Raw genomic sequence first — 25,651 nt, forward strand, 5'->3', positions numbered from 1 at the left:
TCGGAAATTAAAAAAAAAAGAATAGAAGTAAAAAAGAAGAAGAAGAATGAGGAGGAGGAAGAAGAAGAAGAAGAAGAAGAAGAAGAAGAAGAAGAAGAAGAAGAAGAAGAAGAAGAAGAAGAAGAAGAAGAAGAATAATAATAATAATAATAATAATAATAATAATAATGAGGAAGAAGAAGAAGTAGGAGGAAGAAGGAGGAGGAGAGAGAGTGGAAAAAAATAAAAAAAAATCGAATTTCCAACCTTACCATTGTGCCACGTCAGCACTTTAACGGTGTTAAACCATTTTCCGTTTTTCGGGTAATGGCGCAAACCACAGTCCTTTTTTTTTGTATTAACAAACCACAAGGGTTTTTTTGGAAGAACATGAAACCTCATGGGGTTTTTTTGGAATTTACCCTAAAATTTATATACTATGCATCAATCTATATATAAAAAAAAAAGATCAATTAAGGTTGATTTTAGTGGTTAAATGTCTCAAGTTGTTTAAGTTTGATTTTAATGGGGAGAGTATCCACCGAATGGATATCTGACGAACCTCGAATCGAGAAATTGGATAAACGGTGAAAAAAAAGGGGAAAGTTCAAATAAAACCCTTGTGGTTTCACTAATTTTCAGATAAAGGACTGTGGTTTATTTTTTGTCAAAACGAGGACTGAGGTTTCACACTTTTAATAATGCTATTAAAACTATCTTTAACGACCTGAAAATGAAAATTTTCAAGAATTAAAGTTGTTCAATGTCATATTTTCTATGGAACTACATTTTCGATTTTAGAAAATCATCTTTTTTGAAACTTTCTCTCTCTAAACATTAACTTTCTCTCTCTTTACCAAACATCATCTAAATAATCTCGAAATAAAAAAGTTGAAGAATTAAAGTTGCTTAGAATATTAGTAGTTCTTAAAATATGTCATTTTTGAAGTTGTTAAGGGTGATTTTAATAGTATCGATCGAAAAAGTCCTTATTTTGCTAAAGTTGAAAACCTCAGTCCTCGTTTTGACAAAAAGTAAACCACAGTCATTTATCTGGTTTACCCAAAAAAAAATCTATAAAAAGAAAACAAAAAGAAAATATTTTAATTCAAATATTAAAATGGAAAATATTTGAGGAAAAAGAAAAATTCTGTCATCACCTTCTTCCAATTTGTTTTTTAATATCTTTTTGTCTTTTGGGCAAAGAAAAAACCCTACAGAAAAAACAGTGAGCTCCAAATTCAGAATCCATAAGCCATGTTAATCTCTTCCACTCGCACTTCCATCAAGCTCTCGCGCTCCTTCTCTTCATCATCTTCTTCTATTTCCAATTTACTCAAACGAGGCTTCACTCCCACTCTCAAATCCATTAACAATTTTCTTCTTTTTCTTGTTGAAACGCAAAGATATAGTTTAGTTTCTTACCTTATATCTCAAATGAACCATAACCATATCCAAGGCAACTTCCAAACTCATTCAATTTACACTTCTGCGCTCCTCAAACTCAATAAATTTGAAGAGGTAGAACATTTTTTAAAATCCCACATTGGGAAAGATTCACATTTTTCAAAATCCCTCATTTGGGATTCTCTGATTCAAGGCATTTGTGCTGATAAGAAGGATCCGGATAGGGCATTACAGGTTCTACAGGATTGCTTGAGGAATTATGGTATATTGCCTTCTTCTTTTACTTTTTGTTCACTGGTACATAGTTTTATTTTGCGGGGAAACATGAATCGAGCAATTGAAGTCTTGGAGCTAATGAATGATTGTAAACTAAAGTATCCTTTCAGCAATTTTGTTTGTAGTTCAATAATTTCTGGGTTTTGTAAGATAGGGAACCCTGAACTTGCATTGAGTTTTTTTGAAAATGCTTTGAGTTCAGGAGCTTTAACGCCTAATTTGGTGACTTATACTGCGGTTGTCGGTTCACTTTGTATGTTAGGTAGAGTTGATGAGGTGTGTGATTTGGTCTGTAGAATAGAGAAGGAAGGGTTGGCATTTGATGTTGTATTTTATAGTAGTTGGATTTATGGTTATTTTAGGGGAGGATCTGTTATGGAAGCATTTCGAAAGCATAGAGAAATGGCGGAAAAAGGAATAAATGCTGATTCAATTAGCTATACTATACTTATAGATGGGTTCTCAAAGGAAGGAAATGTAGAAAAAACAGTTGGGCTTCTGCACAAGATGATACAGAATGGATTAAGACCTAATTTGGTGACATATACTGCAATTATGTCGGGATTTTGTAGGAAAGGGAAAATAGATGAGGCCTTTGCGGTGTTCCAGACGGTTGAAAACTTGGGAATTGAAATGGATGAGTTCATATACAATGTCTTGATTGATGGGTTTTGTTCAAGGGGGGATTTTGAGCATGTTTATCAACTGCTGGAGGAAATGGAGAAGAAAGGGATTAGTCCGAGCGTTATTACGTACAATACTTTGATCAATGGATTGTGCAAGGCTGGGAGGACATCTGATGCAGATGAAGTTTCAAAAGGGATTTGGGGGGATAACATCACATACAGTTCGCTGTTACATGGTTACGTAAAGGAAGAGAACATCACTGGAATTTTGGAAGTCAAACGACGAGTAGAAGAAGCTGGAATTCACATGGATGTTGTCATGTGTAATATAATTATTAAAGCACTTTTTTTTATGGGGGCATTTGAAGATGTTCATGAGCTTCACAAGGGGATGAAAGAAATGAATTTGGTTGCAGATTCAATTACTTATTGTACAATGATCGATGGTTATTGTAAAGTTGGTCGAATTGATGAGGCACTTCAAATATTTGACGAGTTTAGACTGGAATTGGGTTCATCAGTTACATGCTACAATTGCATGATTAGCGGATTGTGCAGGAACGACATGGTGGATATGGCGATTAAGGTATTTATCGAACTCAATGAGAAAGGTTTGATTTTAGATGAAGGCATGTGTATGCTTTTGATAAAGGCGATCATTAAAGATGGAAATGCAGAAGAAGTTTTAGATGTTATCTACAGAATTGAGAATCGAGGATTTGATTTGTATGGTTCTACAATATGTAACAAAGCAATCAGTTTATTATGCAAACGAAGAAACCCCATGGTTGCGTGTGAAGTTTACATGGTGGCCAAGAGGAACCATTTGACCTTGGCCGGAAAGTCTTACTATTTGATCATTAAAGAGCTTCTTCAGGACAAAAAACTTTGGCTGAGTCTGCCCTTTTTGAATAGCTTCGTGAAAGAGTATGGTCTTGTTGAGCCTAAGGTAAGTAAGATAGTATTGCATTACCTTTGCCTGAAGGATGTTAACAACGTTCTGTATTTTCTTAACAAGATGAAAGAGAAGGGCGGAGCTGTTTCCTTTCCAGTGAGTTCTTTGAGAGCTCTTGCAAAAGAAGGTAGTGTTTTGGCTGCATATAAACTTATAATTGGATCCAAAGATTATCTACTATCTATGGATGTTGTTGATTTTTCGATATTAGTTGATGCACTTTGCAAGGGAGGGCATCCTGTTCAGGCATTAGATCTCTGCTGTTTTGCTGAGAAGAAAGGGGTTACCCTTAATATAATCACATATAACTCGGTTATTAATGGATTGTGCAACCAGGGGTGTTTCGTTGAAGCATTTCGGCTATTTGATTCATTGGAAAGAATCAATTTAGTTCCTTCTGAAATCACTTTTTCCACACTGATTGACAATTTATGCAAGGAAGGATATTTTTTGGATGCCACGAAGTTACTTGAGAGGATGGTCCTCAAAGGCTATAAAACTAGCATCCATATCTATAATTCATTTCTTAACGGATATTGCAAGTTTGGTCATATTGAGGAGGCTCTGAAGATTTTGAAAAATATTGAAACGGATGGTCTTGATCTGGATGAGTTTAGTGTTAGTTCTGTGATTAGTGGTTATTGCCGCAATGGTAACATGGAGGAGGCGCTGAACTTTTATTTTGAGTATAAGGAGAAAGGTAAATCTCCTGATTTTTTGGGTTTCTTGTATTTGATGAGAGGTTTAAGTGCCAAGGGAAGGATGGAAGAAGCGAGGAGTGTCTTAAGAGAGATGCTTCAATCGAAATCTGCAATGGAGCTGATAAAAAGGGTCAACACTCAGGTAGAAACAGAGTCAATAGATAGTTTTCTTGTTTTCTTATGCGAGCAAGGAAGTATCAGAGAAGCGATTACTGTACTCAATGAAATTGGTTCTATGTTTTTTCCTGTTCCAAAGTTGCTTGGCCCTTCGATTTCCTCCCCCGATAGCACTGACTTGGATCATGATGTGATCAAAGGTAAGATGGTTGAAGATTTGGGGATGAATGGCTTTGACTCTTGCTATTCCTCAATTGCATCACTCTGCTCAGGAGGAGAGTTAGGGAAAGCCAATCAATTAGCAAAGGAGATAATTGCTAGTTGGGATGGAAATTGTTGACCGAACGATGACGACGACGACATTGTCTTGTGCCAACTTTGGAGCTTCCTTTTCCTGTTTCGGAGAAGTCATGATTTTGCTGTTTGGTGGTACGTTTTGACTCTAATTAACAATATTTCTTGTATATTTATTTATATAGTTTTTTTTTGTACAATTTGTGGGACATGCATTCATACTTTGCTTAGAGCAATTCAGTTTAATTGTTTTGGAGATGGTTGATAATGTACAAGTTTAATGATGTATAAACAAACTAGATAGAGTGATTAGTCCATAATATATTATGTTTTATAATTAGATTCTGAAAATGCTTTGATTAATATTTTAGCACTAATTGATGTAAATATCAATGTATAAGTTTGTCTTGGTTCTTATACTTTGATAGCTCCAAAAATAGGGTCTTACATTTTAAATGCTAAATTCTACATGGAATTAGCAATTCGTAATTTTTTCTATTATTTTTATTAATTGTTAGGATGTGGTGATCAGCTTGGTTCAATGAAGTTGTGATAGCAGGCTGCGTTGGATCACGCCTAGAAGGTCCGTAGTCATTGGATTGTGGCATGAGCTCAGTTCTCTTTGAGCTTGTACCAATTAAGGCCACCTTGATTGTCTAGGATTTCTAGTCAATCAAGCTAGATCTCGAGTTAGATTCCTAGTCTACACAGCAGATTGTAACTAGGAAAGAGGCCACCTAAAAGTTGTCTGATGATCAACCTCAAACCAATTAGTCTGTCGGGATGCTGAAATAGATCAAGGCTTGCAAGGTCTCTCGTGAAGACAGGCTGGAAAGCGTCTTGCCTCGTGCTGACCACGCGCGCAGCTAAGCTCCTGAATTGTACAAGTGAAGTCTGGTCTTAGATGCATGTGTGTGAGGTCCCATGCTAATCACCATCCATTGCTTAAAAAGTTAAATTTCATATTGAAATTGGTAAGATTATTATTGTGATTATGTTTCTCTATATCTTGGCAAATTGTGATTTATATTGTGTTATTTGTTTGTGCTGCACCCTGCAATAATTAGGGATGCATAAAGAACCCAGATCAGACAAGAAGATTTGAAGTCACAGTATATACTTCATGGCTGCATCGAATCTCCTGCTCCGAAACTCGTTATGTGAAAATACATCTCGTGGTCTGAAAGTTCGCGAGTTGCGAGTCATTATGCAGATCTATAAGTGTATCTTGAGATTTGAAATTTTAGTTACAGGAAAGAAAAACAACAAAAGAACAGATCATCCTGGGAACATAAAACCAATGCTATCATCCAAAAGGAGCTGATGAACACGAGGCGGAGTATCCAAACACGACAATCGCACGAGGAAATCCTGAGCGGCCATTAGCCACTCTATTCTGCGAGTTTGCTATGAATTACAAAAAGGGGTCAATTTTTATTAGTTGATGAGTTTGTTATGAATTCAAGCACCAATTTTAAATGCAATAAATGATATAATGAATGGAAAATTCACATTTTTTAATATATTTTAAGAACTATGGTTTATAAGTTTATATACTTAATGTTTTTGAGATAAGGTGTAAAAATACCACTATCATTTACAACCATGAGCAATTTTACTTCTAAAATGTTACAATTTTACCCCTAATGTTGACAGGTAAGAGCAATTTTACCCCTAACGTTTGAGTCAATTTGAGAAATATTATCAAACTGTTTTCTCAATTATGAATTTTGTTATCCATGCTTCACATATCTTTTGTACAAATTGGACAAAAAAAAGTTAATTTTTTCCGCCAAAATTATCAAACTGTTTTCTCAATTATGAATTTTGTTATCCATGCTTCACATATATCTTTTCTACAAATTGGACAAAAAAAAGTTAAATTTTTTTGCCAAATTTACAGATATTATTTGGAACCAACCGATATGCAATTTGTACAAAAATAAGTATCAAAATATCTATCTGAACTTGCCAACTGTTAAATGTATAAGATGCTAATATACAATGGCATTTTTCTGTCAATTTACACAAATTTGGATAGCTTTTTTCAAATGAGTGTTGCCAATTGTTGTATTTGTTTTACAAATGATCCAAATGCACTGAAATTAAATCCCCCAAAATTTTCTATACGGAAACAGAGACATCAGTAGCCCATAATTGAGGGGAAAAAATGGAAAAACTAATTAGCTAACTCTAAATAGTTAGCCTCCAACACATATCTTCTAGGTTACACTACCTGTGCTCTCCTCTACCTGCCCCTATCCGTCCGTTCCTGGAGAAGAGATCCATGCCTTTCAGACACTGGAATTTACAAAAAAATTCTTTCCTAAGACATGAAAATGAAGTCTGAGGTGGAAGCGGGGGTCGAAAGGAACTGTTGGTCCGACCAAAGAATTTCTGAGTCAAAATTATAGCGCTCATAATGTTGTATAATTGGAGAAAAGCTGCAACAGGTTATCTATAGTTTCTGGGTAGAATTTCCTTGCAAATAAGTAACATGGCCTTTGGATACCATTCCACATGCAAGGCTGAATTTGCACTTCCTTCTGCAAGATATCCATAAAAAGTATATACATTAATAATTTGGTCACTAATTACTATGATAAATACATGAGAAGAATGCCTTTTAGAACTGTACCTTTTCGTCACTTGTCACGTGCACACTTAAGTCTATTGACTGCATACAGAAGATAAATCGTTTATGTATCATTATCTAAGTCCATATCTATTATAACATCACTGCTAAAGTTAAACCTGTAAGCATCAGAGATCTAATCCCATACCGTTATATTCTTCAGAAGCTCATAAGTAACATCCTGAGACCTATACGATTTCGGATGCCACTTTCTTTCAGACCAATCAACATGTGTTACTGACCAATTTGCAATTCCGCCAGGATCAACCATCTGAAGTAAAACAAAAGAAATCAGAAGCAGGAATTCATAGGGGAGGGGGCAAGAATATCGAGGAAGACTCACGCTGAAAAAGGTCGGCAAATAATGTTCATCAGCTATGCAGTTTTTCCCTTCCAAACCAGGCTGTAGTTAGCAACGAAATTTCACATTAATATTGCTGTGATCTAAAGATGGAATACACAACAAATATAAAGCCATGGACGTTGGAAAGAAGTAAAGAACTAAGCAGCATTAGGGAAAGCTACCTTGCAGTAATCACGGAATTTTGCATAATAAAGGCTATCAGCAACAAGAATCAAAGCATGTTGTCGCTTCACTGAGAACCACTGCAGAAGAAATTTGTTCAGTAAAAGTTGTGATTGTAGACTTTCAATAGAAATATACAGAGTTTGATGTTTCACGCTGATACTTCAATAACAAGACCTTCCTAGTATTGGCAAGCGGGAGAATCTGATGTAAGTAAATATTAATATTTTGTAAACCAAAACACACCTGTGCACCCTTTCTGAAATCTTTCTTCTCAACCTCAGGCAACATGTGCTCCGAATACCTACCGTTCCCATGGGGGCCAGGATCGTAAAAACTGAAAACAGAAAGATAACATGTAAGGACAAACCAGTTCAAACAAAGGGTTAATTTGACCCCTGAAGTTGGCAGACAGGTTCAATTCAGCCTAAATCGAAGTTTAAGCATCAACTCTTCCCTGAAGTTGACAATACTTGACAAATTAGCACAAATACAATCAATTTCAATACCTAAAACTCTGTCAAATTTGGGCCAATTTGTCATATTGGCCACTTTAGGGCTGAGTTGATATCTAAACTTTGATTGGGCTGAATTGATCCTAGATGCCAACTTCAAGGGCCATTTTCACCCTTAATTACTGCATAAATATGCCAAGTTCTATTGAAGTTGCAACTTACCAATCAACATAGCTAATATTTGTGTACATCAGATAGTTGTAGACATAGTCAAAGTGATGCAATGGTACACAACTGTAATAACCGAGAAAAACAATCATTATGGATACGGAAAAATATATCATAATTTGCAAGTTTTCTTTTTTCAGTTCTGTAGATGAAGATTCTTTGGGGAAAGATAATTAGAGTTAAAGATTTAAAACCAAATACCTTTCCGAAAGCAAGACAAAATGCTGATTGTCAGGATCTTTAAGAGCATTGGCCACAAGACGCCTTTCTGCATCAACCATTGAAATTTTGCCCCACACCACCTGAAATAATATTTTACACAGATATGATCATTTTCTTATAGGTTTAAATAGAATATGAATAATATGTATTCATCATTAATGAAACCGCAGCAACATTATATAAATGCTGAATAATGTAAGATGTATAAAGGAAAATAAGCAAAAGATGAAGATCAGCAACCTTTGGAAATCAAAACTCTACATAACTTGTAAAATTCTAATTTTACTAAAAAAAGCCGTTTCTAACAAGCTGCTTCACGAAGCAAATCACATGATAAATAATCATTATAAAAGAGATGTTTAACAGAAGAAAATTATTATAGGTACTCTTCCAATTATAGATGTTCTGATTATTTATCTGGATCAAATTTTATATTTAACTTTAATTTTTAAATCCAGCACAAGTTAATCATAAGAGAAATGAATTTTGTATCTCTACTCGAATGAACTAACGCAATGTCATATATTTTAAGCCCATAATTGGAAGTTATGAGTTGCAACCCTCACCAATAAATTACATTTTCTCTATTTTAAGCTCCTTTTAAGCGCACATCAAAAATTGAGAAATATGAAAATGGTAAATCAAGAAAATATATAGAAGTTAAAATGAGGTTGTTTATTGGCCTTAAGTTTTGTACCTGATCACTGCGTATGTCCCGATTAATAAAATAACGGGTAGCATGCACTGTTTTTTCCTTGGATGAATGGACATAAACAGAGAATTTGCCTTCATGGCCCTGCACAAAATTGATGAGCTAATTTTAGTCAAGAACAGGTTAACAAAAAATAAATAAAATTCAAGTGTTCATCAACTAAAATAATAATAATGTAAGCAGCCAACAGGTATCATTTCTTAAATATCCTATTGCAGAAAAGGAGAGCAACAGCCTAGTAAGCTGCTTGAAAGAATTCAATAATATATGTAAATAGGATAATTTTGCAATGGAGAGCACCTCAATTCAATAATTAGTTCTGCCATCCTTAAAGAAACACAAAATGTTAAAGACAATGTTATGGTGATCCCTGCTTTCATTTTTTCCCCCCAGTGTTCTTTAAGTATCAACAAATTTTAAATCTTAGCATACAAATTGATGTCAAAAGAAAAGACTGAAATATGAGGCACTACAAGTACAATCTATAAAAAGATCTAGCACTCGCCATATGCCAACAGGTCAACGAGAAATTCAACCTTCGTCTATCTTTTTCATTCATATGCACATATATGGCATACTGTAAAAACATTCTAGAGATCATCAACTGAGATTCAAATTGACAATTAGAATTTTAGATGACGTTATCTATATTTTCTATATGACAAATAATTCGATTTCTATTGAAATTATGACTACAATATTTTTCATCTGATCATAAATAATTATATTATGGAAACTGTGTTTCATACAATCCCTTTTTAGATCTTTCAGGATCAGCAAATAAATTATCTACTGATGATTAAATTGACATTTAAAATTAGAACACAAAAACAATTATATTGTTGTAATGATTTATAAACAAAACCTAGAAAAATATTTACAAAATGATCCTATAAACATTTTTTGTTCTAGTTGAGTGTATAAGTATATGTATACATTCTTACTTTTAATATGAATAAATAAATATTACTGCATGTCCTGTAAAGTGACACTTATAAAATAATCTATCCACAGAGGGTCATATAGGTGTCAATCTAGTTAACTGCTATCATTCGAAAACAATAGCCAACATATAAAGCAGTAAATCAAAAGAAAGAAAGAAAAAATAAGAACAATAGAAGGGAGGATATACAAATTCTTAACATAGTCAAATGGAAGTTGACTCTAAAGTTCAAAGCTTTGATTCACTTGACTAGATCAGTTTCATTTCAACCCACATATTTGAATCATCAGAGTGGAACTCAAACCAAAATATTTCATCCACCCCATTCAATGAAGTCATATTTTCCCTTGTTATTTCTTAAAGAAAACAAAAAAAAAAACATCACTGGACTAGTAAATCATCTCATGCTCTATAGAGTTGACTAGAAAATTTCATGGATTTGTATAAGCATGATACAAGCACACTCAGTAGTACAATGACTAATTCTCATTTGTACTGTCAACATGAACTAGATTCTGCTCTTCCCTTGTGAACGAGCCAAGTCTTTTATCCTAGCATATTTATGTTCAACATCCCCTCTTTATTTATTTATTTTAGTGTTGGCCATGGAATTGGGAGAGTACCTTCTGCAATTAATTTGGGAGTAACAGAGAACTTGTTAACTTTAAATTAAAAAGAAAAAGGAAACACCAAATGATGCGTATGCATGGTGCATTTGTCCTGAAATGCTCTACTTTCTAGGTGATCAAGAATTCAATCAGCGTGTAAAGATTCTTTTTGTCAATTTAGATTTCCTTGCAAGATCAATTCTACTGTTTTTGATAGGGTATGTATAATATCAAGGTAAAAATGTTGAGGCAACAAACTAACAAATTAGGACATAGAACCTTCATAAGTTAAAAATAAATAAAATCAAATCACTTGACACTTTACTGTATGACACCTATATTTATATCTCACCTTTATCAATATCTATTATAAATTTTATAAATGCCTGAAGACGATAATCCACTAAGGACATTGGTTAGACATAAACTAAACTTTTGAATGCAGAAGCTCTGTTGAATCTTTTGGAAGTTTATAAAGGTAGACAAATCGAACTCAAAAGAAGCTTAAGTACTACAAAACATTTAAAAACAGCACTCATGTTCAGCGTAAAGAACTTACATGGAAAAACTTCTCCCAAAGCTTCTCAAAAGGTAACGCACCAGGAGTCAAGAACATGAAAGCAATTTTAGCATCTTTTACATGAGTTGGAGGAGTACTCAAAATTTCCTGAATCACAACACGAGAAGCCATTTCTTCATCTGTCAATACTCTTGTAGGTGCAGGTGGAAGCCAGCCAGTAAGAACCGTGCAACCTCTAGAAGAAAATAAGTAACATGCAGCACTGCTTTGGGGTGGATAGATATAAGCACAAACTAGAAACAGGCTGACCATTGAAACCAATACAATAATCCATACTGGTCTTTTCATAGGAGCACGATGACGAGCCCCAGGCAAGACCTGCATATCACCCATGCCTAGTCGCCAACCCTGAGCTGACTTCATTTTTCCTCAGAACATCAATACTTTAACTCAAAGCTCATGCATGCCTTTACTACAATGAGTTTCCACTACTCTCTCTCAAGCAAGCAGTTAGTTTTAACTGCCAAGCCTGATAATTCTTCAACTGATCATGAAGAGAAAAAAAAATGAAAGTCAGATAAATGCATCAGAAGAGAGTTATCACAACTGCAATTACGTTCCCAACAATTAATCAATCAATCAATATAAAATAATGATGCATCCTCGGCAACAGCAAGATTCAGAAATATACACACAGAAAAAAAAAATTCTGAAAAGCAGGACCAAATAACTTTGGCCATGCCCACAAACAAAATGAGGAAAAGTAGGGTAACCAGTTTGTGAGTGCAGGAAATTTGATCATGACAAATAATACAATAATTAAGCAACCACAGAAATTCATATCTATAATCAAAATCCAGTAATTAACTATCAAACTTTTTCTGTTGATAGGAAGCTCAAGAAGAAGAAGATTTACTAGTATCAAAAATACCAAAACTCAAGCACAGGTCTCCTGATTCCTCCTTTAGTTTAAGATCCAAGCCACTTTCTAAACAATAAATAAGATACACCCGAAAGAATATATAGATCGAAGCACAATCACAAACTTACAGGAACCAATCAAAAGTTTGATTAGCCAACCCTTTGATTCTGATTCAAAGTCCTCAGTCTGCCCAACTACTAAAACCAAACCCTTTTTTCCCCTTTTCCCTTTTCCAACCAATAAATCACACATAAATACAACTGAAAAGGCAAATGCAACTCCTTATAGCAAAAGTCAAACCCAACTAGACCTATGACTCATTCAAAATCAAAATCCAAGACGAGCACTCAATTGCATAACTAGTCAAATCCAAACTTCCCAATGCCCCCACAAATTTAGAACTTTCCACGCTTCTACACCGCCCTCCAATTAAAAAAAAAAAAAAAATCTCGCCATACTTTCTCTTCCCAATCAATTAACAAACAAAAAAACTCAGATCACACATGCACACTCCCCAGAAGCAATCAAACAGAAAAAAAAAAAATCAAGAGAGCAAGTACCTGAAAAGAACGTAAAACTGAACCACAGATCTCAGAAAATCACAGTAGGAGCGGATTCAAAGATCTAACAATAGAAAAAAGAAGAAGAAGAATGAAAAATAGGCAAAACATAATGGTGTTCAAGATCTAGGGCAAGAGAGAAACTTACCATGAAAGACCAAAGAAGAAAAACAGAGAAAGACAGGAATTTTTTGTTAATTCAGTGAAGTGGATTCATATTTGTGATTTTGACAGAAATTTCTTGCCGACGATTGGTGTTTTTGGCGTTTTAGAGGGGGGAGAGAGAGAGAGAGAGTAGAGAGAGAAAATGTATCTCTGTGTGTTTAAGTAGCAGTCGTTTTTGGCTCTGTTCCAAACAGAAAACTGGAGGATTTGATTTTAGCCGGCGAATCGCAAATTTTCAATTTTCCTTTTTAACTGTTTGCTTATTTGTTAACCTTTTACCCACTCGCTTTTGAAGCGCGTACATTTCATGCCTTTGACAATACAGGAAATTGTTTGGTATACCTGTACAAAATAAAATACATAATTTACTACTTGGATTTCAAAATTATTTTGGAAAGAAGATTTGAAAATTAAGTATTTTTCTGTTTATTACCTTTCCCAAATAAACCAAAATTAATTATTATTTTATTATCACAATTTATTATCTTATACCAAATAAATACATATTTTTTCTATCATAAAAGCTATAAATTATCATTTTTCATAATATCAATAGTTGATCAATTGCAAGGATAGACATTGCTGGGCCTTGACGAATAATGGTACTTATTCTTGTAAATCGGCCTATGAAGCTTTTACCCCTAATAGGGCTGATCCTCCCTTGGAGATTTGGAAGTCCATATGGTCCCTCAAGATCCCTTACCATATCAGGAGCTTCCTTTGGCTGGGTATCAAAGACAGGCTCCTTACGAATGCGGATAGGCACAGAAGGCACTTGACTGAGTCTAATGCCTGTAGTAGATGCAGAAGCAATGTGGAAACCTTGTGCCATGCCTTGAGGGATTGCCCAAATAGTAAGAAGATCTGGGAAGGGATCCTCCCTCATCACATCCTCCCTTCCTTCATGGCCTTTTCTGAAGGGGACTGGTTCTCTCAAGGAGCCAAGGGGAACTTGCTGGCCAACATGGAGCACGGTGCCATCCTCTTTGCTATTACTTGTCACCAAATCTGGAAGTGGAGGAATGAAGAATTATTTGCGGGTAAGGCTGTCCTTATTCCTGATTTACTATTTTTCTTCTCGAAGAAGCTCTTTGTTATTACTAAAAGCTTTGAAAGAGATTCCTTTGTTCGCCCCTCCCCGGATAAAGAGATCCTGCTAGTTGGCTGGAGTAAGCCTAGAGAAGGGTTTGCTAAGTTGAATACTGATGGCTCATGCCTTAGCAATGGCAGAATTGCTGCTGGAGGAGTTCTTCGGGATGCTGGTGGCAATTGGATGGCGGGGTTTACCCATAACTTGGGGACGGGCTCCTCCTTTTCTGCGGAGCTCTGGGGTATCTTGTCAGGTATTAAACTCGCCATTCGCATGGGTGTTAAAAAGCTCTCGGTGGAATCTGATAATCTGGAGGCTATTAACAGGATTTCAGATAGCCAGGCTGTTTGTCTGAAGAGCCAGAATCTCATCAAAGCTATTTTAAGGCTTCGTCCTGCCTTTGAGTATCTTAATTTCTCCCATATTTTTAGGGAGCAAAACCGCGTGGCGGATCGCTTAGCAGCTGCTGGGCATGGGAGAATGTTAGGTGTTTCTACCCTCTCTGTTCCTCCTTCTTTTCTTTTGCCTTCTCTCCTAGAGGATAGGATTGGGGTCAGCCTTCCTAGACTGATCCCGGTGTAGGTTTTTTGTTGGTTTTGTTTTTTTCCTTTCCTTTCTTACCAAAAAAAAAAAAAAAAAATAGTTGATCAATTGTATAATTTTTCAATGTGCATGATTTGGCGCAAAATATGAGAGATGTCAAGTATTCGGTATAAACATTTTGATGCTTCTATCAATATCACTTCAAATAATAGTGAAAAAAAAGTAATATTAACTAGAGTTTTTGAGCGTATTTGAAAAATTATCTTAAACTCTATATTCATAAGAGCCTCAAGATTTTTTTAGGGTTTTTAGAGAACAACTTCTTATTGGACGAGACGACCCAATAGGAAGTTTTTGTTGTTCGAATTAGATCTACACAATAGTGTTCCAGTAGTTTTCACCCGATCAGTGACTGACCAAGTGAATTTGGTCAGTCACCGTTAGATATATGAGGTGTAAATTTAAACCATACGATGGTTTTAATATCCACCATATGATTTTAACAAACATAGATCTAACGCTGACTGATCAAATTCACTTGACCAGTCACTAACCAGGTGAAAATCACTGATTATGTTCACATGGACCCTAATGACCATATGAATTTAGTTATTCATTGTTAGATCTAGGTTGATTAAAGTCCTAAGGTGGAGATTCAAAACATACTAAAGTTTAGATTTAATCAGCCTAGATCTAACGGTGAATGACCAAATTCATATTGTCATTAGGGTCCATGTGAACACTAATGTAGATCTACAAACTAGAATATCATAAACTCATGTTAATCCATCAAGACTTAAAGTAGAAGCGCAGCGGATTGAATGGAATTAGAAACGCCTTAGGTTGATTGATCTTATAGGGCTAGAAACATGTTGAGCGATTTCCACAAGTGCACGGTATACGCTTGTAGTAATAAAAGATATCGAACCCACAGGGAACGCTTTTTAACTAAAAACTTATTTAATTCAGTTTTATTCATGTCTTTAGGTTTAACTTAAGAAAATCGTTTAATTGATTGTATTGGTTTGGATTAATTAGGATTAGATAAGAATATTATATTGAACTTAGAGAATAATTCTGTCTTGAGATTTTGATTACAAGACAGATGCTTCCGTAGTTGGAATAAATAGAAGGTATAAAACTTATTTTCATTAAGCAAAAATCAACTATAACTTTGGTAGGATTATGGACATGTAATAATATAGGAATTTATTCAATTAAATGGCTTGAACCGTAGAAATCTCTCTGGATCGGAGTAGATTTCTACCTTAATCAAGTTAGTATTTTATATCCGATAAGCCGCGCTAGCGATCATATCATCCGCAAAAACTAATTCTTTCAAGTGTTCAACAAAGTTTCTATATGAATAAGATAGTATAAAACGTTTTAATAAAAACACCAATTTATCACTTTGAAAATCATTTTGTCAGAACAATATCAAAATAACAACAGGAAGAATGTATTGAATAAAATAAATATATCATTAATGAAATGTGAATCTTCACAAGTTAACAGAGAAGTAGAAACATGGATAGCATTGTGACGAAAACTTTGAGATCCGGGTTGTCAATCTTTCCCTCAAACTCCGTAGGCTTGTCAGACCTCTTTGCGCTTCAGCCGTTAGTTCTTCTCGCTGAATCTTCGGAATAGAGACTGGTCAGTCCACTACCAGAATGAAAACTTGTCTCTGATCTACCTTTGAAACTCAACTAATATTACTGTGTTTATAACTAATCTAATAACAACTTGTGTACATCAAGTTTGTTTATACAGAAATGTAAACTAATCTGACTCATTTCTGAGTCAGAGTTTCTTCAATATAATAACTCTCATAACCCTTAATCCACATAATCCAACATTGATTTCTTGAAATGGATCACTTATTTATAGTTGGTGAAGGGTTGTAATTGAAGGATCGTGTCCGCTGGTGAAGGGTCGCTTTTATCCAAACGAACAGACGCGTTTCTTGGATTTAAACATGTGAAATCTGTGCAGAATTCTTCGCTGTCTCATATGAGATTCTGAAAATCTCATATGAGATTCTGAAAATCTCAGTCGCGACGGGGGGTGAAGGGGCGAGCTGCAAACCTTGAATTTCGACGACTGGTGTTCGTATGTCGCGGCTGAGATTCTAAAAATCACAGTCGCGACAGAGGCTTTCTTCCCCGTCTTTCGGCTGCTTCTTGTCTTCCTCGTATCGGTGTGCCGATTTCTTCGTCTTTTGGCTCCTAACTTAGGGTTTTTCCTTTGTTTTTGACCTGTTTTCGTTCCTATTTGGATTTTACCAAATATTTAGGTACCTTGCATGAAAGAAACATATTCAGACGTAAAAGTACTCTAAATAGATATAAACAGCACGATTTCAATGTAAATTTAACGTATTTATATATGATATTTTAGGTATATTTTGGGCTTAACAAACTCCCACACTTAAGCTTTTGCTAGTCCCGAGCAAAATTTCACTGAATTTATTCTTTAATCAATCTCTTTATAAATAGAACATATATCCATATATTCCTCTTTAAATTAGTTAAACCAAAAGATAAACTTTTCATGGTAAATTTATACGCAAAGTATCAAACTAGCTAGTGTAAAAGAGATATATTATTCGTCTTGTATTTCAATTTTTATATTGAAGCATTCGGGACGGTGTAAGCACGCATGTTTTCGAATCTTTCGTCTCAAGGCATTTCTAAGCACAAAATTTCCTTTCCCAAACCTAAACTATTACAAATGTAGATTTATTAAGGACTTAGGTTTAATATATTTGCTTAGTCACGCCCGTGATAAGGGTGGTCTCGTCCGTGACTTTATATGAAATAATTTGCTTTTGTGTTCGTTTAAGAGGTACCGACTATGCCATGGGTGGACGCAATCGTTACTTAAAACTTTAAACACGTTTAATTTTGCTTTAATTTCTAACGTTCCTTTCATACCTCGACCGTGATAAGGGTGGTCGCAATCGTGGCCAAAAGTAAACGGTACTTAATGTTCTTCCCTTTCATACCTCGATTGTGATAAGGTTGGTCTCAATCGTGGCCAAAAGTTAAGAATACGACTACTTGATTTAATTAAAAAAATAAAATTGGGAAAGAAAAATAGCACATTCATCCTATATTGACTTGAAATTCAATATGTATTATGGCTAAAGATTCCTTAAAAACTTCAATTGGTTTTTAATGTAAGACGAAAATCATACCGAGCTAAAAAGCTAAAGTTGTTAGTTTGATTTATGTCTATAAACCTAATTGAAAATTGAAAATATGATTTATATTTATCATGTATTGCATGATATAAAATAGAGATTTAAAACTAAAGAAATTTTACTTATACACATTTACTCGAGACGTTTTTGATAAAAAGCGTTTCGTAGATTTGTAAAAATATTTGTAAAAATATTGCCCGTATAGAAATATTATTTCTAACGATAATGATAACCTTAAAATATGCTTAACATAATTTTTGAAAGTTAAACTGTTTAAAACATACGAAATATATAGAAATTTTATGTTTATGAAAAATTGCCATTATTTTGGAAAAATGTTGCACTTTATATAAAAATGTTGCAATTGTTTTTGAAAAATGTTGCATTATATACTTTACTTAAACTTGAATAACAACATGCATTTATACTTAAATAAATAGCATTCATTCTTATTCGTTGCATTCATTCGTACTTAAAATTAAAACGAATATGAAATATCTCCTCCCACACTTAATTTGGACCATGTCCTCATTGGTGCAAAAAGCGATAAAACACGAAAAATAGTACGAAATAAACCATACGAATTAGAATTGAAAAATTTAGTACCATAACATTCAAACAGAAAAATAAAAATAAATGTACGAAACATAATGAAAAATATTGTACCAAACTTGAACAAAACATAATAATAATAACGAAAATGAGTTAAAGATAGAAAGGATAAAACTTATCAAGGGGAACTCGGTGGAGAAGGCGTAGTCTCAACTCCTTGGCGTCGGAAGAAAGATAGCAACCGGCGACGAGTAGATTTGTGCTCACGTCTCAAAGTAGTGATATTGGCATCCACCGTGTGTATCCTTGAACTCATTTCGGTATTGTTCGCAACGACTTCATCTAACCGCAAAGTCATGTGATGGTTATGCTCGTTCATTTGTGTCAAAACATGTTGCCATCCAACTTGTTCTTCAACATTCGGTTCCTCATTTGCTTGCTCTTGGGCATTGGCATCAACATTCTCCTCCTCCTCCTCATATTCCTCATCATACCCCTCATCATCATTATGGGCACCTAATCCTTGAGAACTTGAAGCTTCACCACCCAAGGTAGCAAAAACACGTCTTGTACGATCTTCATAGGAGATAAATGCGGGTGGTCCCAATTTCTTCAATAAATAGGCTCTTTGAAGGGCCGTAATATCCAATGAAGGTAAACCAACATGAGGCATATTTTGATAATCCGCCAATTCACCCCGAGCACCCAAAACAATGCCGGTAATTAAATTTCCCATTGGCACTTGCTTATTGCGGGACTTGGAAGCTCGAACCAAATTAGTAAATATCATCTCAATACTATCAATGGTCAAATTCTTAAAAATACTATCCAACACGAACAAATCACGGAGTTGCACCTTTGAACTTTCAACCCGACCAAATAAAGAAAAGGATAAAAACTTGTGAAAGAAAAAGATACAATTATCCTTAAGTAACTTACTAGAAGTGTTCTTCGGATTAAAAACATCTAGGTCGGTTAAAGATTTCCAAACCGTGTGTGCATTAAAAGTCTTTGGTTTGGAATAAAAATTCTGAGTAGGAAAACCAAACCATCGGTGCATTGCCGCATACCCAACTTCAAAACGAATCCCATTATTTCGAAAAGAGATAATACCTTTCTTCTTATCATAAGTTAGAGTGACCAAAAATTCCAAAATATGCGATTTAATACTAGGGAAACGTATACTAGAAAATCTTGTCCAACTAAGAACGGATAGATATTCATCAATACGTTCGGTAAAAGAAAATATGTTTACCATTTCGGTGTCGAGAAAAGGCATGTGGACGAACACCACTTCGAGATTAGAAAAACGGCGAAATTTTCGTCCTTCGGCCTCCGTTGCAATATCGAACGATGCTTCATATTGAACACGTAATCTAGTGATCTCGGAGGCTTTGGTTTTGTTAGCATCGGTCTTTTGTCTAGGCATTTTTGTGTTTGTGAAATTTGGTGAAAGAGATGAAGAAATTTGAAAGAATGAAAGGAAGAGTAAAAGATAATGGTGGTGATTTAGGGAAGAAGAAGATGAATAGGGTAAAGATTTATGGGGAAGGTGAGTGAATCTTTGTGTTGGGAAGAGGAAAAGATGAGTGATTGGTGTAAATAGAGGTGACATAAATAGGTGTAAGTAATAGGTATTGATTAGGATAGAGTAATAGGTAATGAATTAGAGTAGGAATAGGATTAATTGAAAAAAACCCAACCAAATCCCGTCATAGCAGCCGCAAGTCGCGACTGAGATTTTCAAAATCTCAGTCGCGACAGCAAGCTTGCAAGGGGGCGGATTTTTGCTGAAAAATTGCTCCTTTGCTGTCTCAACTGAGATTTCAGAATCTCAACTGAGATTCTGGAATTTCTGGGTAAAAATTGGACTATTTGAACATGACTAATTCAATTCCTCTTGTAATTAAGTGACATTAATGCAAATTTTAATTCCTGAAACTGAGATAAACAAAACTGAAACATTAAATTAAAGGAAAACCAAAGGTTGTTCCTTAAATAAAAGAAATTAAGGAAAGAATCAATGCACTTTTTATTAATCGTAATCAAAGGAAATACAATAAAATATCTTATTACATATATACATAAAAACAACTATGCATAAAAACAACGAACATATATACACTATTTACAAACAAACTATATAAACTCAGATTGTATCCCGATGAATTGGAATACGACGAACAGTGGCCCGGTCAATCTTCGCTTGAACGAAGATTTCCCTTCCTGTAAGAGAAAGAAATTTTGGACCAGAACGAAACTCTCTTTTCACAAGTCCCTCATTTTCCAGAAACTCGTAAGTCATTATGGGAAATGGTTCCTGATCAGTCCAAGGAACAGAAACTGATCCCTCGGTTCCTAGGATTATCCCATATATAATATTCCCAAACCCAATTGTCCGATTCTTCGAACGTGAAGTGGCAACTAATCCCTCCATCAAAATTTTTGAGGAATTAACTGTGTTACCTTGGAAAATATCACCTAGCACATATAAATCAGTATCCTGGACGACACTGCTTCGGATTCGACCAAATAGACTATGACGGAGAAATTTGTGTAAAAACAGCATGGAGTTAGAATTTATTGATTTGTTGCAGGCAAGACGTGGATTGAATCTCCAAAATCCTGTCAACATTCTCCAGATATCTGTAGATGTCAAATCTCTGCCAGGATGATGCGGAGTGGTGTCCCGTGGCGGAAAACCAAACCAAGAATGAAGTTCAGGGTATCCAAAAGTGAATATCTTCCCTTCACATCGAAAACTGAGACGAACACGCCTCTTATTGACGAAACGAACGGTAGACAGAAACTCTAATACCCAGTTCCCAATTATAGGAAACTTCATGGAAGCAAACTTTGTCCATCCCAAATTTGTCAGATAGCGATTCATGTCATCGCTTATCCCGAGTTCTTCGTTCAGGAACTCATCTAGATACAACATGCCACAGAATTGTGCATATCTAAACTGCAAATAACGTTTCCCTTCGTCATGATTGTAGATTGGAAACCATGCTCCATAGCGAGAAGAGATATCAACTCTCTTGCTTCGAGAAGAAGTGTTCTTCCTAGCATTTCTAGAAATTTGGTCATGTTTGTGAGAGTGTCTGTAGGATTTAGAATTGAAGAAAGAAATTCAGAATTCTGAAAGAGATGAAATAAAATGGAAGAATTCTTAACCTACAGGAATATATAGGTTACATAAGTGAAAGGTTGTGTCTGTTTAAGAATTAAAGATGTCTAACCGATACCTTTTGGATAAATCTGACTCAATTTTTGAAATGAAATGTCTGTAATCTCTTACAGGTATTTCAAAATGTTAAAATACAGAAAATCTCAACTGAGATTTTCGAAATCTCAACTGAGATTTTCGGAATCTCAACTGAGAATTCCCAAATCCTGAATCATGGAGAATCTCAACTGAGATTTCTGGATATATATTTTTCTCAAAAACACTTAACACTTTATGAAAATTTTCAAAACATGACTAGATTTGATTTTTATTTTACAAAGCGTATTTGTACACAAAACTATAAATAAAAATTAATTGTATAAAAATGAAAATAAAAATAAACTAAAAATAAATAAAAATAAAAATTACGAACAAAAGATAAGAAAAACTAAAAATTAAAAATATGAAAACGAAATAAATTAATTTTCATAGAACAAAAGATATCTTATTGAAAATTATGCGTGTCATGGTCGAGAAATTGGAATATCGATCGCGACTCGTCCTCCCTAGTTCTGTAGAGAATTTTAAAATCTTAGCTGAGAATGAAAAATTCTCAGTAAGTTCAGAAATTTATAAAACGTCAAATAAAAATCACTGTAGAGATTTGTTTAAAAATCTCTATACAATCAGAAAATTAAATTATGTGTGATTTTAATTCAATTGAGATTTCTTTAAATCTAAAGACACTTTCCGCATTAAGTACAAATCTTTAAGATACATAGCATATTTTCAATATCTTTCAATGATCACAAAATTTTTATTTCTCATCTAACCATTATTACTAAACTAAAAATGAATATATAACTTTAACTAAAAATGAAAATGTAAAGATTAAAATACAAAAACTAAAAAGAACTAAAAAAAATGTGATAAACCTTAAGAATTCTCGAGGAGAATCAAAATTATGGACAAAATTAATTACTTGGACCGATTTAAAATAATGGTCATGTCCATTCTAACTTACCTGGAATAGGATTTTTTTTTTACGTTTTCTCAATTTAAGGATCTACTGATTTCGGTTAAATGTCCGAACTTCTGGTTCTGCGCATGAACAAGAACTACGTGCATGAACTGAAACTGTTGAAACTATGGTAAAAATTGACAATTCCTTCCTGGGGGATAAGATAATTTCAAGGACTGTATTCCCCATTCCTACTTTCTAATATATCTGTCTGAGAAAAGTTGATCGGCTATTTCTTGGAGAGATAAATGTAGGTGTTTAAGGAAATGATATGATAAAAGAAGAAATTATGTGGGTGTAATGTAGGAATTGAATAATTTTTTGTACAAAGAGAAATGATGTTTTGGTGAAGGGTTAGTGTATAGAAAAGATGTAAATGTGTTTGGGAAGAGATTAAAAAAATTTTATGGTAAAACCATCTGTTATGTTCCTGACAAGCTTTTCAAGAATTTTCTCTTCTATGATGTATCTGCTAGCCGAATTTCTTTTCTGTAGACTCCTTCTGTGAATTTCATTGATAATCAAATCTCCAGGTTATCTTTGAAAAAACTTGAATTTTTTATCCGCAAACATCTAATTGCAAACGTTAAATAACAACGAGGATTTAGTCCTAGTGACCATCCTCAATAAATAAAATACTATATAAAAATAAATAAATAAATACATATATTATAAACCAAGGTTCGGAATAAAACACGAAAAATATAAATTTTTGTTAAAAATTTGGCGTTCCCCGGCAACGGCGCCAAAAACTTGTTGAGCGATTTCCGCAAGTGCACGGTATACGCTTGTAGTAATAAAAGATATCGAACCCACAGGGAACGCTTTTTAACTAAAAACTTATTTAATTCAGTTTTATTCACGTCTTTAGGTTTAACTTAAGAAAGTCGTTTAATTGATTGTATTGGTTTGGATTAATTAGGATTAGATAAGAATATTATATTGAACTTAGAGAACAATTCTGTCTTGAGATTTTGATTACAAGACAGATGCTTCCGTAGTTGGAATAAATAGAAGGTATAAAACTTATTTTCATTAAGCAAAAATCAACTATAACTTTGGTAGGATTATGGACATGTAATAATATAGGAATTTATTCAATTAAATGGCTTGAACCGTAGAAATCTCTCTGGATCGGAGTAGATTTCTACCTTAATCAAGTTAGTATTTTATATCCGATAAGCCGCGCTAGCGATCATATCATTCGTAAAAACTAATTCTTTCAAGTGTTCAACAAAGTTTCTATATGAATAAGATAGTATAAAACGTTTTAATAAAAACACCAATTTATCACTTTGAAAATCATTTTGTCAGAACAATATCAAAATAACAACAGGAAGAATGTATTGAATAAAATAAATATATCATTAATGAAATGTGAATCTTCACAAGTTAACAGAGAAGTAGAAACATGGATAGCATTGTGACGAAAATTTTGAGATCCGGGTTGTCAATCTTTCCCTCAAACTCCATAGGCTTGTCAGACCTCTTTGCGCTTCAGCCGTTAGTTCTTCTCGCTGAATCTTCGGAATAGAGACTGGTCAGTCCACTACCAGAATGAAAACTTGTCTCTGATCTACCTTTGAAACTAAACTAATATTACTGTGTTTATAACTAATCTAATAACAACTTGTGTACAGCAAGTTTGTTTATACAGAAATGTAAACTAATCTGACTCATTTCTGAGTCAGAGTTTCTTCAACATAATAACTCTCATAACCCTTAATCCACATAATCCAACATTGATTTCTTGAAATGGATCGCTTATTTATAGTTGGTGAAGGGTTGTAATTGAAGGGTCGTGTCCGCTGGTGAAGGGTCGCTTTTATCCAAACAAATAGACGCGTTTCTTGGATTTAAACATGTGAAATCTGTGCAGAATTCTTCGCTGTCTCATATGAGATTCTGAAAATCTCATATGAGATTCTGAAAATCTCAGTCGCGATAGAGGGTGAAGGGGCGAGCTGAAAACTTTGAATTTCGACGACTGGTGTTCGTATGTCGTGACTGAGATTCTGAAAATCTTAGTCGCGACAGGGGCTTTCTTCCCCGTCTTTCGGCTGCTTCTTGTCTTCCTCGTATCGGTGTGCTGGTTTCTTCGTCTTTTGGCTCCTAACTAGGGTTTTTCCTTTATTTTTGACCTGTTTTCGTTCCTATTTGGATTTTACCAAATATTTAGGTACCTTGCATGAAAGAAACATATTCGGACGTAAAAATACTCTAAATAGATATAAACAGCACGATTTCAATGTAAATTTAACGTATTTATATATGATATTTTAGGTATATTTTGGGCTTAACAAAACAACTAGCATATATATACTTGATGGGAAAGGTTGTAGATTTAGAATACTCATAACCCATAGACTATAATCACAAGATTATAAACTCATGTTAATCCATCAAGATCTAAAGCGGAAGTCTATATGAATTCATAGCGTATCAGATTGAGGTGAATTAGAAACCTCTTAGGTTGATTGGTCTTCTAGAGTTAAAAGCAACTAGCATATCTACATTTGATGGTGAGCAAACCACATGGTTATTTTGGAAGTGAAAAAAATCATAATTACCAATCTGCAAATTCATAAAATCATAGGTTTTTTTTAAATTAACCCTTAAAATAACTGTCACGATACTAATAGGGGACTTTGAGGAATTCCAATATGCGAATATGTCAGCTTGAGCAACTAATCGAAATAATAAATCCAATTCAACATCCATGTGGATAATATAATAGGGAGAACAGAAATGCCCAAAACAAACAAATGCCTCCCATAGGTATGACTAATTGCATTTAAGAAACAATTCATATAGTTCAAAGTCATGTATACTATATGAAAAACAAAACATTACTAAGCATTTATGTTTACATACAACACATTATATGAAATAATCAAGTTGCTTGGAGAACATTTATCCTGTTGCGAGGGTATGCAAATACAAATCGGTAGTTGTACTTTATTTTCACGCAGAATAAAAGAGTATACGTTTGTGCAAACAAACAATGATATATATAATATAGTTCTTGTATGTTATATAATTATGAACACGGATTTTTTCCGATCCTAATGATGAAATTAAGTTTCATGTGCTTAGCTTATTGCAAATGGACCTCACATTGCATCGTACGAGATCGCAAACTGAAACCCATACCTCTTTTCTATGAAAAATCAGATTTTCAAAGCAGTGGTCGAGCGACCACTTGTATTTTTCTCAAAAA

General features: G+C 34.3%; 2 protein-coding genes across 8 annotated transcripts; one reads left to right on the forward strand and one right to left on the reverse strand.

The window, feature by feature from the left end:
• The first annotated feature begins 1,173 nt into the window (after positions 1–1,173).
• Positions 1,174–5,851, forward strand: LOC136203039 (pentatricopeptide repeat-containing protein At5g57250, mitochondrial). 3 transcript variants are annotated; one of them, XM_065994074.1, is made up of 3 exons: positions 1,174–4,490; positions 4,874–5,329; positions 5,423–5,851. In XM_065994074.1, the coding sequence occupies exon 1, from the start codon at positions 1,237–1,239 to the stop codon at positions 4,399–4,401; it is 3,165 nt and encodes a 1,054-aa protein (XP_065850146.1). In that variant the 5' UTR covers positions 1,174–1,236; the 3' UTR covers positions 4,402–4,490; positions 4,874–5,329; positions 5,423–5,851. The 3 variants fall into 3 exon arrangements, with proteins under 3 accessions (XP_065850146.1, XP_065850147.1, XP_065850148.1); XM_065994075.1 differs by having other exon boundaries at positions 4,888–5,329; XM_065994076.1 differs by lacking the exon at positions 4,874–5,329.
• A 461-nt stretch (positions 5,852–6,312) lies between these two features.
• Positions 6,313–13,033, reverse strand: LOC136202965 (glycosyltransferase BC10-like). 5 transcript variants are annotated; one of them, XM_065993988.1, is made up of 12 exons: positions 12,835–13,033; positions 12,687–12,750; positions 11,244–11,748; positions 9,119–9,217; positions 8,401–8,501; positions 8,194–8,265; positions 7,763–7,853; positions 7,516–7,596; positions 7,334–7,393; positions 7,139–7,261; positions 6,994–7,032; positions 6,313–6,901 (listed from the first exon to the last, which is right to left on the reverse strand). In XM_065993988.1, the coding sequence occupies exons 3-12, from the start codon at positions 11,625–11,627 to the stop codon at positions 6,773–6,775; spliced, it is 1,179 nt and encodes a 392-aa protein (XP_065850060.1). In that variant the 5' UTR covers positions 11,628–11,748; positions 12,687–12,750; positions 12,835–13,033; the 3' UTR covers positions 6,313–6,772. The 5 variants fall into 5 exon arrangements, with proteins under 5 accessions (XP_065850060.1, XP_065850064.1, XP_065850061.1 ...); XM_065993992.1 differs by lacking the exon at positions 12,687–12,750; XM_065993989.1 differs by lacking the exons at positions 12,687–12,750; positions 12,835–13,033 and adding an exon at positions 12,255–12,408.
• Positions 13,034–25,651: the final 12,618 nt, after the last annotated feature.

The sequence above is a fragment of the Euphorbia lathyris genome, chromosome 8, assembly GCF_963576675.1.
Source record: "Euphorbia lathyris chromosome 8, ddEupLath1.1, whole genome shotgun sequence".
NCBI lineage: Eukaryota > Viridiplantae > Streptophyta > Magnoliopsida > Malpighiales > Euphorbiaceae > Euphorbia > Euphorbia lathyris.

Excerpts from the sequence above, each read along its gene's own strand:
- LOC136202965 (XM_065993992.1), bottom strand. The coding sequence starts at position 11,627 with ATGAAGTCAGCTCAGGGTTGGCGACTAGGCATGGGTGATATGCAGGTC. Across the intron at positions 7,597-7,762 it reads ATTTCAGAAAGGGTGCACAG|TGGTTCTCAGTGAAGCGACA; the intron begins GTGTGTTTTGGT and ends TTTCTTCTGCAG. Across the intron at positions 6,902-6,993 it reads ACGTGACAAGTGACGAAAAG|AAGGAAGTGCAAATTCAGCC; the intron begins GTACAGTTCTAA and ends GATATCTTGCAG.
- LOC136203039 (XM_065994074.1), top strand. The coding sequence starts at position 1,237 with ATGTTAATCTCTTCCACTCGCACTTCCATCAAGCTCTCGCGCTCCTTC.